The 14,432-nt window shown below is 48.6% G+C and overlaps 4 protein-coding genes across 4 annotated transcripts; 2 read left to right on the top strand and 2 right to left on the bottom strand.

Annotated features, from left to right (window-relative positions):
* Window positions 1-13: 13 nt before the first annotated feature.
* On the top strand, window positions 14-4,476 carry BJ212DRAFT_1340131 (uncharacterized protein). The gene is made up of 19 exons (XM_041335089.1): window positions 14-227; window positions 287-416; window positions 472-600; window positions 654-792; window positions 842-999; window positions 1,050-1,138; window positions 1,192-1,306; window positions 1,361-1,956; window positions 2,011-2,172; window positions 2,219-2,357; window positions 2,410-2,535; window positions 2,587-2,716; window positions 2,769-3,024; window positions 3,074-3,179; window positions 3,229-3,329; window positions 3,378-3,414; window positions 3,470-3,951; window positions 4,010-4,230; window positions 4,282-4,476. Exons 1-19 carry the CDS (start codon window positions 87-89, stop codon window positions 4,286-4,288), a joined length of 3,264 nt encoding a protein of 1,087 aa, XP_041195708.1. The 5' UTR covers window positions 14-86; the 3' UTR covers window positions 4,289-4,476.
* A 1,238-nt stretch (window positions 4,477-5,714) lies between these two features.
* BJ212DRAFT_1478549 (uncharacterized protein) lies at window positions 5,715-6,628 on the bottom strand (the record flags this gene model as incomplete). The annotated part of the gene is made up of 2 exons (XM_041339725.1): window positions 5,715-6,297; window positions 6,345-6,628. 2 exons carry the CDS (start codon window positions 6,626-6,628, stop codon window positions 5,715-5,717), a joined length of 867 nt encoding a protein of 288 aa, XP_041195707.1.
* Window positions 6,629-7,840: 1,212 nt separating this feature from the next.
* BJ212DRAFT_1445828 (putative diphthamide synthesis protein-domain-containing protein) lies at window positions 7,841-9,575 on the bottom strand (the record flags this gene model as incomplete). Its single annotated transcript, XM_041338158.1, has 4 exons — window positions 7,841-8,459; window positions 8,508-9,036; window positions 9,087-9,208; window positions 9,271-9,575. The coding sequence occupies 4 exons, from the start codon at window positions 9,573-9,575 to the stop codon at window positions 7,841-7,843; spliced, it is 1,575 nt and encodes a 524-aa protein (XP_041195706.1).
* A 333-nt stretch (window positions 9,576-9,908) lies between these two features.
* BJ212DRAFT_1266716 (patched family-domain-containing protein) lies at window positions 9,909-14,311 on the top strand (the record flags this gene model as incomplete). Its single annotated transcript, XM_041330599.1, has 6 exons — window positions 9,909-10,025; window positions 10,076-12,607; window positions 12,663-12,885; window positions 12,932-13,968; window positions 14,017-14,091; window positions 14,144-14,311. The coding sequence occupies 6 exons, from the start codon at window positions 9,909-9,911 to the stop codon at window positions 14,309-14,311; spliced, it is 4,152 nt and encodes a 1,383-aa protein (XP_041195705.1).
* Window positions 14,312-14,432: the final 121 nt, after the last annotated feature.

Genomic DNA, 14,432 nt, shown 5'->3' with positions numbered 1-14,432 from the left:
TGTAGGTCACGTGATATTCGGTGGTAACAGTCGTGTTCTTTATCGTTACGAGTATCGTATCGTAGTAAACTACTACCTCCGTCAACATGAGCGGCATGATATTTTCAGCCCCGCCCTCATACTCTACTGGGGAACAAGATGGTGCAAACACCGCATCCCAGCTGGGACTAGACTCCATAACACTAGGACAGCTCAAGGCAATGGTCACATGCGCGCCAAAGCCAAAGGCATGTTTCCGGCTCTGTTTGTCGTTTATCGTATTCATGATGTACTATCATATATATAGCAATCATTTTATGACTTTCGTTACGATGATGAAGACACAGTCATGAATGAGATCGATGAATTTTACTCATACGTAGAGATGCCTCAAGTCGCGGAAAATCTAAAAGCATGGAAAGGCTCGTTTCCCGGAGGTATGCAGCACCGTCCATCACACGTCAGGATCAGATATAACTTTCACATTTATAGAGTGGACAAGCCCCGATACTACTCCCTCACAGCGGAAGGCACACGTTGAGGTACTCCTCGAAAGTCTCGAGCACAGGGACGCAGAGATCCGATTTACGAATGCTCGTCGACTCTTTTACGTTCTGCAAGGTCTCATTCCCATGCGCGACGAAACAACGAATACTCATTCGTTTATGACATAGGTACCTTTGCTGAGACAACGTCTCCAGAGCATCAGTTGCACTGGATCTACGAGAACTGCAAGATTGTGCGAATCGCTAATGGGTTAAGCACAATCGTCGAATCAATGAAAATCGCGAGTCAGAAACATGATCTACTTTGGTATGCATTTATTTAGTACGTGGTCGGTTATCTGACCTTTAGATAACAGCTCGCTCTCAGATGCAGATACAGCACACTTCCAGATCACACCTACTGAAAAAGCCGACTTTCTAGAAGAGGTTACAACCGAGATCTCGGTGTATCTCGGCATGATGTACCACCTCATTGAAATATTCAAGGAACGCGATGACTTCGCAGATGAACTAAGTGCGTGTTGCAACGGGAAGACGTCATACAGGCTAATTCCGATCGGTTAGTGAGCATGGACCCGCCATTACCGGTGTACTTATTCAACGTGGTCTCTGCCTTGAGGGACAAGAGCGCGAAGGGATACCCCATTAAGAAGGTATGACACAGCAGCAGATCTGAAGCCGCGTTGCGAAACTGAAATACAATTAGCTACTCCTTGTGCTTTGGAAGACACTTCTCGCGTGTTGTGGTGGCATCAGAGAACTTGCACGTGTCAAGAAGTTGGCCCGGGAACTTGCCAACCTTCCGTCTGTGCCCGACGAAGGTTGGTCACTTTCAATTAAAGCTTATTTGACGCTTTTCACAACGAATATAAAAGCTGTCCCCGTCAAATGCACCCCATTTGACATTGAAACGTTCCGACAGGAGACTTCGGTGAAATACCCGACATTCACGCCTCCAGTTCCGCTCACCCAACCAGATACACCTCCGATCAAACCCGCGCCCTCCGTTTCCACTTCCAAATTAGCACAGGCATATTCTCCTATTCCTGTCCGCCATCACTATCACCACGATGACGCAGACTCGCAGCACTCTGGTCTTCCAAGTTCGCTGAATCACCAGCCTTTCCAGTCACATGTTCCTAATACAGGATATCGCCCGGGTCCTCAGCCTGCAACACCTGCACCATCCCCGCCTCCTTCTCCCAAGCCCAAGAAACAGCAATATCAGACGGATCAAAATCGGCCATTCTTATTTCCATTCTCCCGGAAGAGTAGATTTGGTGCTAACAATGATCGCCTCGTACCGTTTGCCATCGATGAGGCGGACAAGCTATATAATCGGCATATGTATGTAAGTCTCTCGCTCTGGCAAATGTGGAAGACAAGAGAAGAGTGCATGACTGCCGAGAGCGGGCTTGACTGTATGCCTGGGTCTGAGGGGGATGCCGAACCACTCCAAGTCACTAGCGATGTATGCCGTCCCATTGCTAATTTGGATGGCCGTTGCTGAGAAAGTTTATTTCAGGATCTTGAGATTGCAGAGCCATTACTAGATGTTGCAGTGCTGGATGCAAAAATCGCGGAAGCCGTTGTGGCTGTAGGTGATGCCGCTTCTTCCGCCCAAGAGCGCAAGGCGAGGGAAAGAAAGGAGGATTTCATGCGCCTGAAGAGGGTTGAAACAATCTATGTAAGTTCGCTCAACGTCGTATCGCCATTGACTCACCTGCGTTTAGAGCGCCGTATTGCCTGTCCTATCAGGATGGGTACTGGTCTTACTGAAACTCCTTTTAGCGACTGTATCCGCTGGGACCGGGCAGCAGCAAGTTCCTCAGTCATCAACATCTTCAGTGTTCCCTCCCGGTGTTGCATCTCGTGTGTATCTCCGTGGTCCGTTCTCACACATGTTGATCATAATTTTGTTTAGCACCTGAGCAACCTCCCGCCCCACCGCCGACACTCGACGACCTCGATGTGACCCGGCATCGCGAGATTACATCCAAAGCCGTCTCAGCTATTTTGTTGCTGACGCTGAAATGGTTCAAAGCTTCCCGTGAGTACTTTTCCTTGACGTGTGTCAACGCATATCTAACGTACACCACAGATGTGATGAAGTTTCATCATCTTGGCCAGCTTCTATTGGACACCAATTGCTTACTGCTGATTCTGAAGATGTTTGGACTGCAAGAAGTTTCGTCATCCGTCGTATCAAAAGCCGATTCTCCTGACCACAAGTGAGTAAGGCGGAATCCGCGAGTATCGAGACTAATCTTGGATATTACCCAGCTTCTTCCGGTATTGCCAGATACATCACGCAAAAATTGCTCCACGTCTGCAGGATGAAAAACCCCGTTCTTGTGCCCACGTGGTGCTACAGACAAAAAATCTTCCGAACGGCCAAAAACACGAAGAAGAAGTCGAAATGCTTACGGAGTTCTCATGGCGCAACTTCTTTTCCACAATTAATTTTGCCAAGATTATGCAGAAGTTGTCCAAGAGCCGGTCACATCGTATATGGATGCTTGTGCAGTACAAGAGTTCTGTGAGCGCGCCTGTTTGAGCTGTCATTAACTATTTACAAACTTGCTCAGGCGGTGTTGAAACGCGTGCTACGGGTTTCGCATCCTTTGCTTCAACTCCATGTCTTGAAACTTATCAAGAGTCAAGTTCCCTTCTGTGGGAGGAAGTGGCGGCAATGTACGTGCGATGACTACAGTAGTAAGCGTTTACACTTATCCCCTATTAGCAAATATGAAGGTGATCACGTCGATCTACCTGAACTGTCGACCGGATCTGCGTGATGAATGGCTAACTGGCACCGAGGTTGATGATATCTCTGACGCTCAGGTATGTAACGAGTCTCATCTTTAGTGTCCTATGCCGATGTTCTTTCAGGCACAAGAACAAGCTCTGCGTCACCTTGTCAAGTATTGTATGCGTTTTTCCCGCGTTTTTATGTATCATACTCACCGTGACCCACTCCTTAGATAATAACAAACGATACGGACCTCAGGCCCCGAGCCAGCAATCCCAGGCACATCGGCGTTCCGTCAGTATTTCTCACAACATGGAAGGCCTGCCTCCAGGGCTAGACCTCGGAAACATCATCCGACCAATTGGCACTCCGAACGTCGTCGAGGCTGATGTTTTCCCACCTCCGCGTTCTCAAGCACCGGATCCATCCATATTTCTCCCGTATACTACCGAAGATCTTGCGTTTGAGGAGGAATATGAGGAATACCTGTCTGATCTCGGTTGGTCCGACGATCAATCTGGCCTTCCACCATTCGGAACGATCTCAACGGGCGGGAACGCATGGCAGCGGCTCCCAGAGCTTGTCTCAAATATTGCTGACAACATCAGCGACAGCGACAGCGTGGCGTCAATTGGTGATTTGGGCGACGACCCCAGACTTGACGTCGGTCGGGATGATCGTGACATCCCAGATGAGAACCTGAATGATTGGGAGGTAAGCCAACGCCTAAATGTTCCGACACGGGTTGCATCTCATTCATGACTTATTTAAGCACATGAGCCCAAAGACTATGGCTGCACTGCCTAAATCTCCGGCAGGTAACAGGCGGTCTAGTTCAGGAGGGGGACTTCGCCCTGTTTTGACATTTGGTCTTGACGATGAGAATCCTATTGACGACGACGAGGATGGGCCTGAGCTCGGTCCTATGTCTCGCGAGAATAAAGGTCCTTTCGGTTCTGGCGGTGGGGTTGATGAGGTTGAGTATGTTTATGGGTAAGTTGCACCACTATTACTGCGAGTATGTCAAACTCACGCGATGGACAGGGTGTGATGTGTGGACAGTTTGAGTCTTCAGGCGCTAGTTCGAGTGTTGCATGTGTACATATCTGTCGTTTGATATCGGAAGTAACATTTTGTTTTTCCTTGACAGGGGGCAGCATGTGCCAAGTACATAGCCATGATCAATGTTTTACTTACACCATCATCATAACGGCACCGATGCCAGCCTCTGACTCGCTCCTTCAAGGTCTATCTTAAGTAGCAACTGGCACCAGAACGGACTAGAAATCTGCTCCCTTGGGTGGTGTGGATTTGAACCTCTTAACCTTGATATTCACTTATTGACAGTTTTCAGAGGGTCACCTCGACGTGCACAGGAAGCGTCTTGGTTACTACAACAGAATTAAAATCTGTTTCTCTTGGACAGCGCAGGTTCGAAACCTGCCGACAACAGTTTTGTTTCTATCGGAAAACGCCTTGAAGATTCGCTCATTGATGGTTTCCTTGGAGGTTCATCTTTAACTGGTCATAGCCCAGAGGGTGCTATAGCAGAATCAAAATCTGTTTCTCTTGGACTGCCCAGGTTCTAAACCTGCCGATGACAAGGTTGTTTTTCTATCAGGACACGCTGAAAATTAACTCATGGATGGTTTCCTTGAAGATCCATCTTAACCGGTCTTAGCCAGCTGGTCACAACAGAACCGAAATCCCTACCAACAACAAGGTTTTTTTTCCTTGTCGGAACATGCCTTGAAGATTCACTCATGTACAGCTCCTCGGAGGTCCATCTTAATTGGTCTTAGCTAATTGGTCACCAGAGTCAAAATCCGTTCCTCTTGGCCCCCGCAGGTTCGAAACCTGCCGCGGCCGACGACAAGACTTTTTCTATCGAACACACCTTGACAATCATTTATGGATGGTCTCCTTAGAGGCTGATCTTAACTGGCCTTAGCGAAGTGGTTACCACCACAGAATCAAAATCTGTTTCTCTTGGGCTGTGTAGGTTTGACCCCTGCCGAACACCACAACCGAGTCCAAATCTGTTTCTCTTGGTCGGAGCAGGTTCGAAACCTGCTGACAACAAGCCTCTTTTTCTATCAGAACACACCCATCCATTCACTCATGCATGGTTTCCTTGGGGGCTCATCTCGACCGGTCTCAGCCAAGTGGTTGCATAACAGAATCAAAATCTGTTTCTTCTGGACCCTGCAGGTTCGAAATCTGCTGAAGCACTGTTTTTTCTATCAGAATACATCTTGACATTTGCCCATGGATGATTTCCATCTAACTCGTCTGAGCCAAGTGGTTACCAGAGTCAAAATCTGTTTCTCTCGGAGCTGGTTCGAAACCTGCTGACAACCATTTTATGTACAAAAGGTAAGGACAGCTCCTCCGGATCCGCTGTTCCACTCGAGTCTTCGCCATCGTACATGCCGAACGCATTCGCCAGACCTGGATAATACATATTTGTAGGTTAGTCACTGCGCAATACGTCCCGTCAAACCAAGAGCATGGGCTGCGATCTTTAGCCTATTTCTTCTCCATTTGTAGTAGTGACGAACCCCCAGGAACTCGTTCACCGTACTCCATCCATCCTCATAATGTTCAAATGAGGGCGGCACGTGAAGCTTGTAAGCAAGCCAGTCGAGGAAGTAGACTTCGGTCAATTTGGGCAGCAATCTACGCAGTTGACAGGCCACGCTGATGGGATCGACAATTGGAGATACCGCCACAGAAAAACTGGTGATATTCTCGTTAGGGATGGTTTTAGAGAACGGCTCGCTGTTGATATCGACTGGACATGCGCGAAAGGACATTTGAATGTTGCACAAGCGCCGGCAATGATATATGAGGTGGGCAAATCCTATGAAGGTGAGAGATGGCGGGACCACCCATAGAACCGCACCTCCGAACCAAAAAGTCTCGAGCTGAGGCCAGGATTGCGCAATCGTCTTGAGTGAGGCGTCATCGATGGCCGAAGTGCAAATCCAATCGAGCCGTAAGTTCGTCAAGCGACTAAACGACAGCAACGGGACAACCACGTCAAAGCCAAGTGCAAACCTGGGACCAGCGAGCGTGTCTTCAAATTAAAGTCGTCAAGCTCGGACTCCAATTCAAAAACAAGTTCCTTGAGAACAGGAGAGAAGCACTCCGAGAGGGAGATGACGTCTGCAATTTCCAACAGACCATACGGGAATAACGAGACCTCTGGGTCAGCGTCGAAATCATCAGGATCGACGGTCATCTTCAATGATCGACATGAGGGATAACGAACATTTTTGAGACAGTGATTAAGGATGGAATGTGACGGTGTAGTGATGTGCACTTCATCAAGTTGGGAGAAATTTGTTGGAATGGAACCACGTTGCGGCTCGTCGATATCGTAAGCCATCAGGTCGAAGTGCAGAGACTTCAACGACGGTAACGAAGCCAAACGAACAAGGTCTCTGGCATGAAAGACCCTAGTTTGAAGATGGAAAAAGCTTCCGCAAGCCACATAAGGCTTCTACAATTAGATCTGAACTTTCTTCAGAATCACCACTATATGCGCAATCAAGTTCTCGAATGGATGGACATCGAGCTTCGATGGAAGCCAACAAAGCTGATGATGCAAATGAGGGCTGCTTCAATTTGAAGCCCAGTATCATCGATGTGATAGTTGGTCCAAAGAGGGTGCGCAACAGCGGAAGGAAATGCTGTTGGTCGCCATACCAAGTCAACCTGCGAAGGTTCGACAGGAGTGGTGTGGTTGATGGCGCAGAAATGAGGACCTGCACAACCCGACCGTCTAGTATGTCTATATCAGCTGTTGAGACGGCAAAGGAGTGGATACGTCGTGCATATCGATCCACAAGCTTCCACTCTGAATTTGCAAGAGGTCTTTTGAGCGTCTATTTGCAATATATAATTTGATCATTCGATAGCATGAAAATATTTTGATATTTTCTTACCACCTGTCCTCGCATACTTGTGTCGATGCCACCTTCAGGCAGGCCTGAGTGGCTTGAACCCAAATATATCTTTCCAAAGGCTGTCAAGCGCAGGCTCCTTGAATTTCCTACACGTTCTTGCAAGAGCAGCAAGCGTGGCACATTCAGTAGTCCCTTTGTGGTCTCTATAGATATCGAGTATTATCTGTAGTACAATTTCTGCAGGTAAGAGACAGATATGCATGACGCAGGAGGCTGAACAAGGTTCGTGACTGAACCAAAGTTCGTCCTGGTTGAGTGTACAAGCTGTGCATGTGACTACTTATGCTGTGGCGGTGCTTAATAAGCACTAGTCTATAGTCGCCCTAAGCTAGACACGGAATCATTAATTAGATGACCGTTCCTTCTTACTGCCTTGATGTGATTGAAAACAGTCGGATGCGATTCAGTGAATCTTAATGCAGATTTGAGCTAGTGCGGCACACGCTGTCATGGCCTTCAGGGGTCAAAATCGAAATAAGGTCAGTATACTACATATGATATGGATGACGTACTATTTATTGCGATTGATCTTCCTGGCAATTCGCTGAGTAAGTACAGAGTGCAGCAGACAAGTCAGACTTAGCCTATACGATCATCAGTGTCATTATTCTTTACCGAGACTCGTGCTTGAATTAAAGATATGAAGACTTCGTCCTAGCAACAGCCCACGGACTGCCTACTTCGTAGAAATCCATAGGATATCTTCCACCTCTAGCCCTTTCACGTCCCTCTTTCTCCTCATTCATCCACCCTTTTGCTTGCCCCACCACAACTGCTGTTTCATATGGGCTGAGGAGCGGTCTGTCAAAAGCATACCCCCAGTCTATCGACAACCGCGGACACGCCGTTTGAATGAACGTCGATATATATGGGTTAAACAGTGCAAGCTTTGCGGGCGAGAGTTCAGAAAGTAGGATAGGGATATAAGGAATATCCGTCTTTGAGGTAGAAAGTTGATGGGTGATCGCCTGCATCTGCTTGAAGCTGCCCTGGCGCCCCAAAGTGCCAAGAATGATGCCCCATATCGGATTTTCATCAGTCGGGGAAACGATCCCCTGTGAAGATGTTTTTGGGAAAGCTGTGATGCTTTTACGCGCCTTCTGAACTGCGTCATCTCGGATCATCCGCATTTCCTCGTGGTTGTAAAGCTCTCTCGTGATTTTCTTGGAATAGGGGTCGTATCGAAAAGCAGGTACTGAGGGATTCGCGATCATAATGGACTCTAGGTGAAATCGACCATCCCCAAGATATCTGAAACACTATGAGACACTTGGTGAACATGCAAAGGTGATCCCGTACATCAGGGCGTCTATATCACCAAGTAGGGGAGCAGTGCACCCTAGTATTTCACCAGGAGACAAAGGTTTAGATCTCGGTATTGTGGCGTCATAAACGCCAGTCCAAAGGCGATGACCAGATGACGACTTCGAGACATCTCCCGCTGATGACTCTGATTCTGCACTGTGCAGCAGTCCATTAGGTGACATTCCGACATCAGAATACGGCGACGTCAGATCTTCCTTCAACCTCTGTAGAGCTGCTACAAATTGGATTGTTGAGACCAACGCAAACCTTGTCGGTTCGGCAGGAGCTGGAGGTTCCGTTTCTCCTTCACTCGAAAGACCTTCGATTTGGAGGTGGCGAGTCTTGCCGATTTTCTGACCAGCAGGTATCCGTACATTATCTTCTTCATATTCGAGTAATTGTTTGTGAAATGTCTGTCGATCATTTGGGAAATTTAGTCGTATCGTCTCTGTTAAGTGAGACGAGTCGATTCCAATTTCGACAAAGATATACAGGGTCTTGATTGTGGTTTGATCGATGGGCACTATGGCCAAATAAGGGATAAAACTTGAAAACTGCGGCGCATGAACCCACCAAGACAGCTGTGACCATAATGGACTAGCATGTCGCATCCCAATGCGACTGCAGTGTAATCATCTACACAGCATGCACCGTAAGTGACATCGCCCATAATTACAGTCAACGCGTCGGTGAAACTACGACATCAAGAATCAGCTTAGCATGCAGCTCTGAAAATCAAATTCCATCACCTGCGCACCGCTCGATTATGTCCGCTATTGTGCAAGCAAACATCTGCAGGCCCTCGGGCATCTGCAAGGCGACCATCTTTGCTTTGTTCTTGCGGACATGGTGCACTGTTTTATGGATTTCGAAAGAGTAATTTGCAGGAAGTTGCTTAATCGCCTGGTTCAGCAGAGCATCTGACAATATCTCATCGGGTATTTGATTGGCGATTGCTGCTGGTGAACCGGATTTGGATGGTGCTGCAGATTTTGAGCCGACGAAACGCTTTCGCGGTTTTGCAGCGGTGTTGAGCTTCTTGGATTGTGTTTGTTCTGCCATTAGTGAGTGGATGAATGGAGGTGTGGTGCGATGGACCCGAGATTGTCAATTTGTGATCAAAGCTGTGAAGTACTAATCGTTCCTGGGGACCTGGCCGGGGTTGGCCCGGGAACGCACGTGGTCCACTGCGTGAGTGGTTGTTGGCACGACTTCTTTAGACTCAGAGTACACTTGCGTGGAGCCTCGTGGAGTGTCTCAAGTACTTTGGCTCAGTTTGAGCTGCTGCCGCTACTTTCATTCAGATACCTTCTATTTGATCGTCATCAGTTGCGTTATTGAACAAACTCAGCTTTGCATTATTTTGGCCGTCGGGTCTGCGAACTTCGCTGCACCATGTTAGGATGGGAAGGAGATAGCGGAGCTGAACAATGTGCTATGAGGGGTTCTTGTGGAACGAAGGGTTGGTTTGGGCAGCAACTTCCGTGTCCGTATGATGGTTCTCCGGTCGCAGTACGTTTTATAGTGTAATACAATTGTATCTCTGCTCACCATTACTCTAGCCCGAGGACAGCAAAGCCAGAGATTTGCTTGTGTCAGTTTGCGGTGTCCAATTCGCGGAAGGGCCTACCTGCTGCACTTCTGGTCAGGTCGAGACCCTGCGTGACAGTCTAGCACAAGCCGAGCTCATCATCTCGTCTTGTCCTGCATGCCGAAATAATTTCCGTTCGTTCTTCTGCTCATTCACTTGTTCACCACACCAGGGATCATTCCTAAACATCACGGATACGCAGAAGACCGGTTCGGGAGAGATAGCTGTGAAAACGGTTGATTTTTTCGTCGGCGAACAATTCGCTTCGGGTTTCTTCGATAGCTGCAAGAACGTCCAAGTCGGTGCCACCAATGGATATGCTATGGACCTCATTGGGGGAGGTGCTAAGACGTATTCAGAATTCCTCAAGTTCTTAGGAGATGAGAAGGACCTTGGAAGTCCATTCCAGATAAATTACCCCTCCTCCACACCCCTTGATTTCACTGCGCTAGACCCCACACCACGGAATTGCGCTGATAACGACCTAGAAAGCCGCTGCACCTGCATTGACTGCCCCACAGTCTGTCCTGCACTTCCTTACGAGCCTCCACGGATCAGTGGCCCGACATGCCAATTCGGCACGCTTTCATGCCTCTCGTTCGTACTCATCCTCGCGTACTCCTTGTGCGCCGTTGCCTTTGTATTTGGATATGTTCTTCAGGCCACTATGAGGAAGCGAAGAGAGAAAAGATACGAGAGAATGGCACTATCAGCGGACACCGCATCTGTCCGCTCCCCAATGTTACACACACGCGGTCTTGTTGGCGCGGTCTCGCTTCCGCAAGGTGACGCAAACGACTCCCTTGGAGCTCAATCAACAGAATCCAGACGGCTCGGTCGTGGTGCTTCCCTTCTTGACCCCATTGAAGCGTCTCAGCCACGCCAATATCGCCTCAACACGATCCTTCGTCGCGTTTTCTATCGTTTAGGCCTTGCTGCAGCATCCTGGCCATTCTTGACATTTGCACTCGTGTTTACCGTGATTGGTCTGCTCAACTTAGGTTGGCAAAGGTTCGACATTGAGACTGACCCAGTTCGGCTATGGGTCGCTCCTGATTCAGAAAGCAAACTTCAGAAAGAATACTTCGATGAACACTTCGGTCCCTTCTACCGTCCACAGCAAATATTTGTTACTGCACTCTCAAGCACCCCTATCACCATCGACCCGCCCCCATTCACAGATACTGGTGTATCTTCGCAAGATCCTGTGCTCAGTTACGATCATCTACGATACTGGATGGACATAGAGAGTGATATACGTTCTCTCCAATCTTCCCCCAATGGCTACCGCCTCACAGATGTATGTTTCAAGCCTGCCGGGCCACAAGGAGCATGTGTCGTTCAGTCTGTTGGTGCATGGTTTGGTAATGATCTCAGTGATTACGACGAGGAGTCTTGGAAAGACCGATTGGTTCAATGTGCAAACTCCCCTGTGGATTGCCTTCCAGATTTCCAGCAGCCTCTTGGCCCACAGTATGTCCTAGGTGGCGTGCCTGAGGATATGCCTGAGCGCAAATCATACCTCGATGCAAAGGCTCTCGTCGTTACTTATGTAGTGGCGAATTCACTCGACGAGGCGGAAATCGCGAAAGCTGTCGAATGGGAGCAAACTCTGAGGGCATATCTCGTCGATCTCAGCAAACGCATTCCCTCTGAGGCGGGCATGAATATTGCATTCTCTACCGGCGTCTCTTTAGAGGAAGAGATCAGCAGGAGTACCAACACTGACGTCAGGATTGTCGTCCTATCGTATCTCGCAATGTTTCTCTACATATCATTGACCCTGGGCAATGGGTCAGCAGCAAGGGAGGAAGAGGGTATAATGGCGTCCCTCTCTTTGTGGGCTCGCAACTTCCCTAAGCTACTCAAACGGTCAAACATTACTTCCTCTTCGGTCTCTGTCGACTCCCGTAACACGCCGCACATTTTACCGAGACTACCCCGTCATCTCTTCGTCGACTCGAAATTCACGTTAGGTTTGCTTGGGATCGGACTTGTCATTTTGTCCGTCTCATCTTCAGTCGGTTTCTTCTCCCTTGTCGGTGTCAAGACGACTCTCATTATTGCCGAAGTTATTCCTTTCCTTGTACTCGCCGTCGGTGTCGACAATGTCTTTATTCTCGTTCACGAGCTTGATAGGCAAAATCTCTTCCATGGGCCCAATGCTTCGGCAACTGCTCCGGGAGGAGGATACCCAACGGCTCGCTCTCCTACCCCTCACCGTTCACCTTTTGAATCGGCACATGATGAATCTGTCGATACTGCCTCGGTGCCCTTATATCTACCTGCAGAGGAAAGGGTTGCGCGGACATTGGCAAAGATGGGTCCGTCAATTCTATTGAGTTCCGTGACAGAAACAGTTGCTTTTGGCCTTGGTGCATTGGTGCCCATGCCAGCTGTACGCAACTTTGCCTTGTATGCCGCTGGTAGCGTCTTCTTGAATGCGTTGCTCCAAATTTCTGTCTTTGTCAGTGCGCTTGCCATTGATCTTAAGCGCGTAGAGGTGGGTAATCGTCTGTCGGTCCACATAATACTTTTTAGACTAACTACTTATACAGGCAAGCCGAGTTGACTGTTTCCCCTGTATCACATGGCCTTCTCGCATCGCCCTGCTTGATGCTCCCATGAATGCAAGTGGACTAGGCAGGGTTGCTCGCTTCATCCGACGCCACTATGCACCTTTCCTCCTTCGACCAGTTGTCAAGGGTGCTGTACTCCTTAGTTTTGCGGGAATCTTCGTGCTCTCTGCAATATCGATGCAGCACATTCAGCTGGGACTTGGTAATTTGATATTAAGTCAAGCTTAACTAAGCTAATCGTTTGACAGATCAAAGGTTGGCTCTCCCCTCGGATTCTTACCTCAACGATTACTTTGATCATCTTGATGTGTACTTGGATGTCGGACCTCCAGTTTACTTCGTATCTCATGACCTTGACGTGACGAAGCGGCCTGGCCAGCAAGAGCTCTGTGGTCGTTTCACGACCTGTGATGAGTTTTCTGTTGCTAACGTTCTCGAGGCTGAACGGAAGAGACCTGAGTCGTCATTTATCTCGCAGCCGACTGCGTCTTGGATAGATGACTTTCTCAAGTGGCTTGATCCTGCCATGGAGACGTGCTGCCGTGTACGCAAGAGAAATCCTTCCATGTTCTGTACGCCGAGAGATTCAGAACGATTATGCCAACCCTGCTTATATGGCAAGGAACCTGCCTGGAACATCACCATGGTCGGATTACCCGAGGGAGAAGAGTTCATGCGGTATCTGAAGCAGTGGCTTATCTCACCTACAGACGAGACGTGTCCCTTGGCAGGCAAGGCATCATTCGGCACCGCGCTCTCGCTTGACGACGAAACTGGCGTTGTCGCATCTCACTTTCGCACATCACACTCACCTCTTAAATCACAAGATGATTTTATCAACTCCATGGCGGTCGCACGCCAAATAGCAGCCAAGATATCAGAGTTCACTGGATCACAGGTTTTCCCTTATTCCCTGCATTACGTTTTCTTCGACCAATATGCACACATCGTCGCCATCACTCAAGAGATACTCGGGCTTGGGCTGGCTGCCGTGCTAGTGGTCACAGCACTACTGCTAGGTTCATGGCGTACAGGGACAATTGTGACGGGTGTGGTCGCGCTGACAGTAATGACTGTCATGGGCGTGATGGCAATATGGGGCATTAGCCTGAACGCTATCAGTCTGGTGAATCTGGTCATTTCAATCGGCATTGCAGTGGAGTTTTGCGCTCATGTTGCAAGGGCATTCATGAGTGCTGGTTCTGGTTTGCCAGCTGATCATCCTGCGGGACAGAAAGAGCGGGACGAGAGGATGTGGATTGCCCTTGTTGATGTCGGACCCTCAGTGAGTATTCCTCCTACTCGGTGCTACGCCATGACCAACATCTCTCAGGTTCTGTCCGGTATCACGTTCACCAAGCTGATTGGCATGTCCGTCCTAGCGCTCACTCGATCCAAGCTGTTGGAAGTAAGACTTCAAATTACCGATAAAAATGTACACAGGTCTTACGCCCCCACAGATATACTACTTCCGCATGTGGCTTACTCTCATCATCTCTGGGGCTTTACATGGTTTGGTACTTCTACCCGTCGTCCTTAGCCTTGCTGGAGGACCAGGATTTACTCAGCAAGAAGCCGACGAAGAGTGGATGTCAATTGCCATCAGGAACGAACATGAATATGCGTAAGCGACACCCTTCAGTTTGGACATTACTGTTGATACTATCTATGGCAGACCTTTCCTCACCGATGACGATTCCATGACCAGTTATTAGAGTACGGATCAAGACTTCATTGTGATACTGTAAA

The sequence above is a fragment of the Suillus subaureus genome (genome assembly GCF_016647635.1).
Source record: "Suillus subaureus strain MN1 chromosome Unknown BJ212scaffold_8, whole genome shotgun sequence".
Lineage (NCBI taxonomy): Eukaryota > Fungi > Basidiomycota > Agaricomycetes > Boletales > Suillaceae > Suillus > Suillus subaureus.
The sequence above is the reverse complement of the archived record's forward strand: the minus strand, read 5'-3'. Positions and strand labels throughout refer to the sequence as shown.

Excerpts from the sequence above, each read along its gene's own strand:
- BJ212DRAFT_1340131 (XM_041335089.1), top strand. The coding sequence starts at position 87 with ATGAGCGGCATGATATTTTCAGCCCCGCCCTCATACTCTACTGGGGAA. Across the intron at positions 2,173-2,218 it reads AGAGGGTTGAAACAATCTAT|AGCGCCGTATTGCCTGTCCT; the intron begins GTAAGTTCGCTC and ends ACCTGCGTTTAG. Across the intron at positions 3,952-4,009 it reads AGAACCTGAATGATTGGGAG|CACATGAGCCCAAAGACTAT; the intron begins GTAAGCCAACGC and ends GACTTATTTAAG.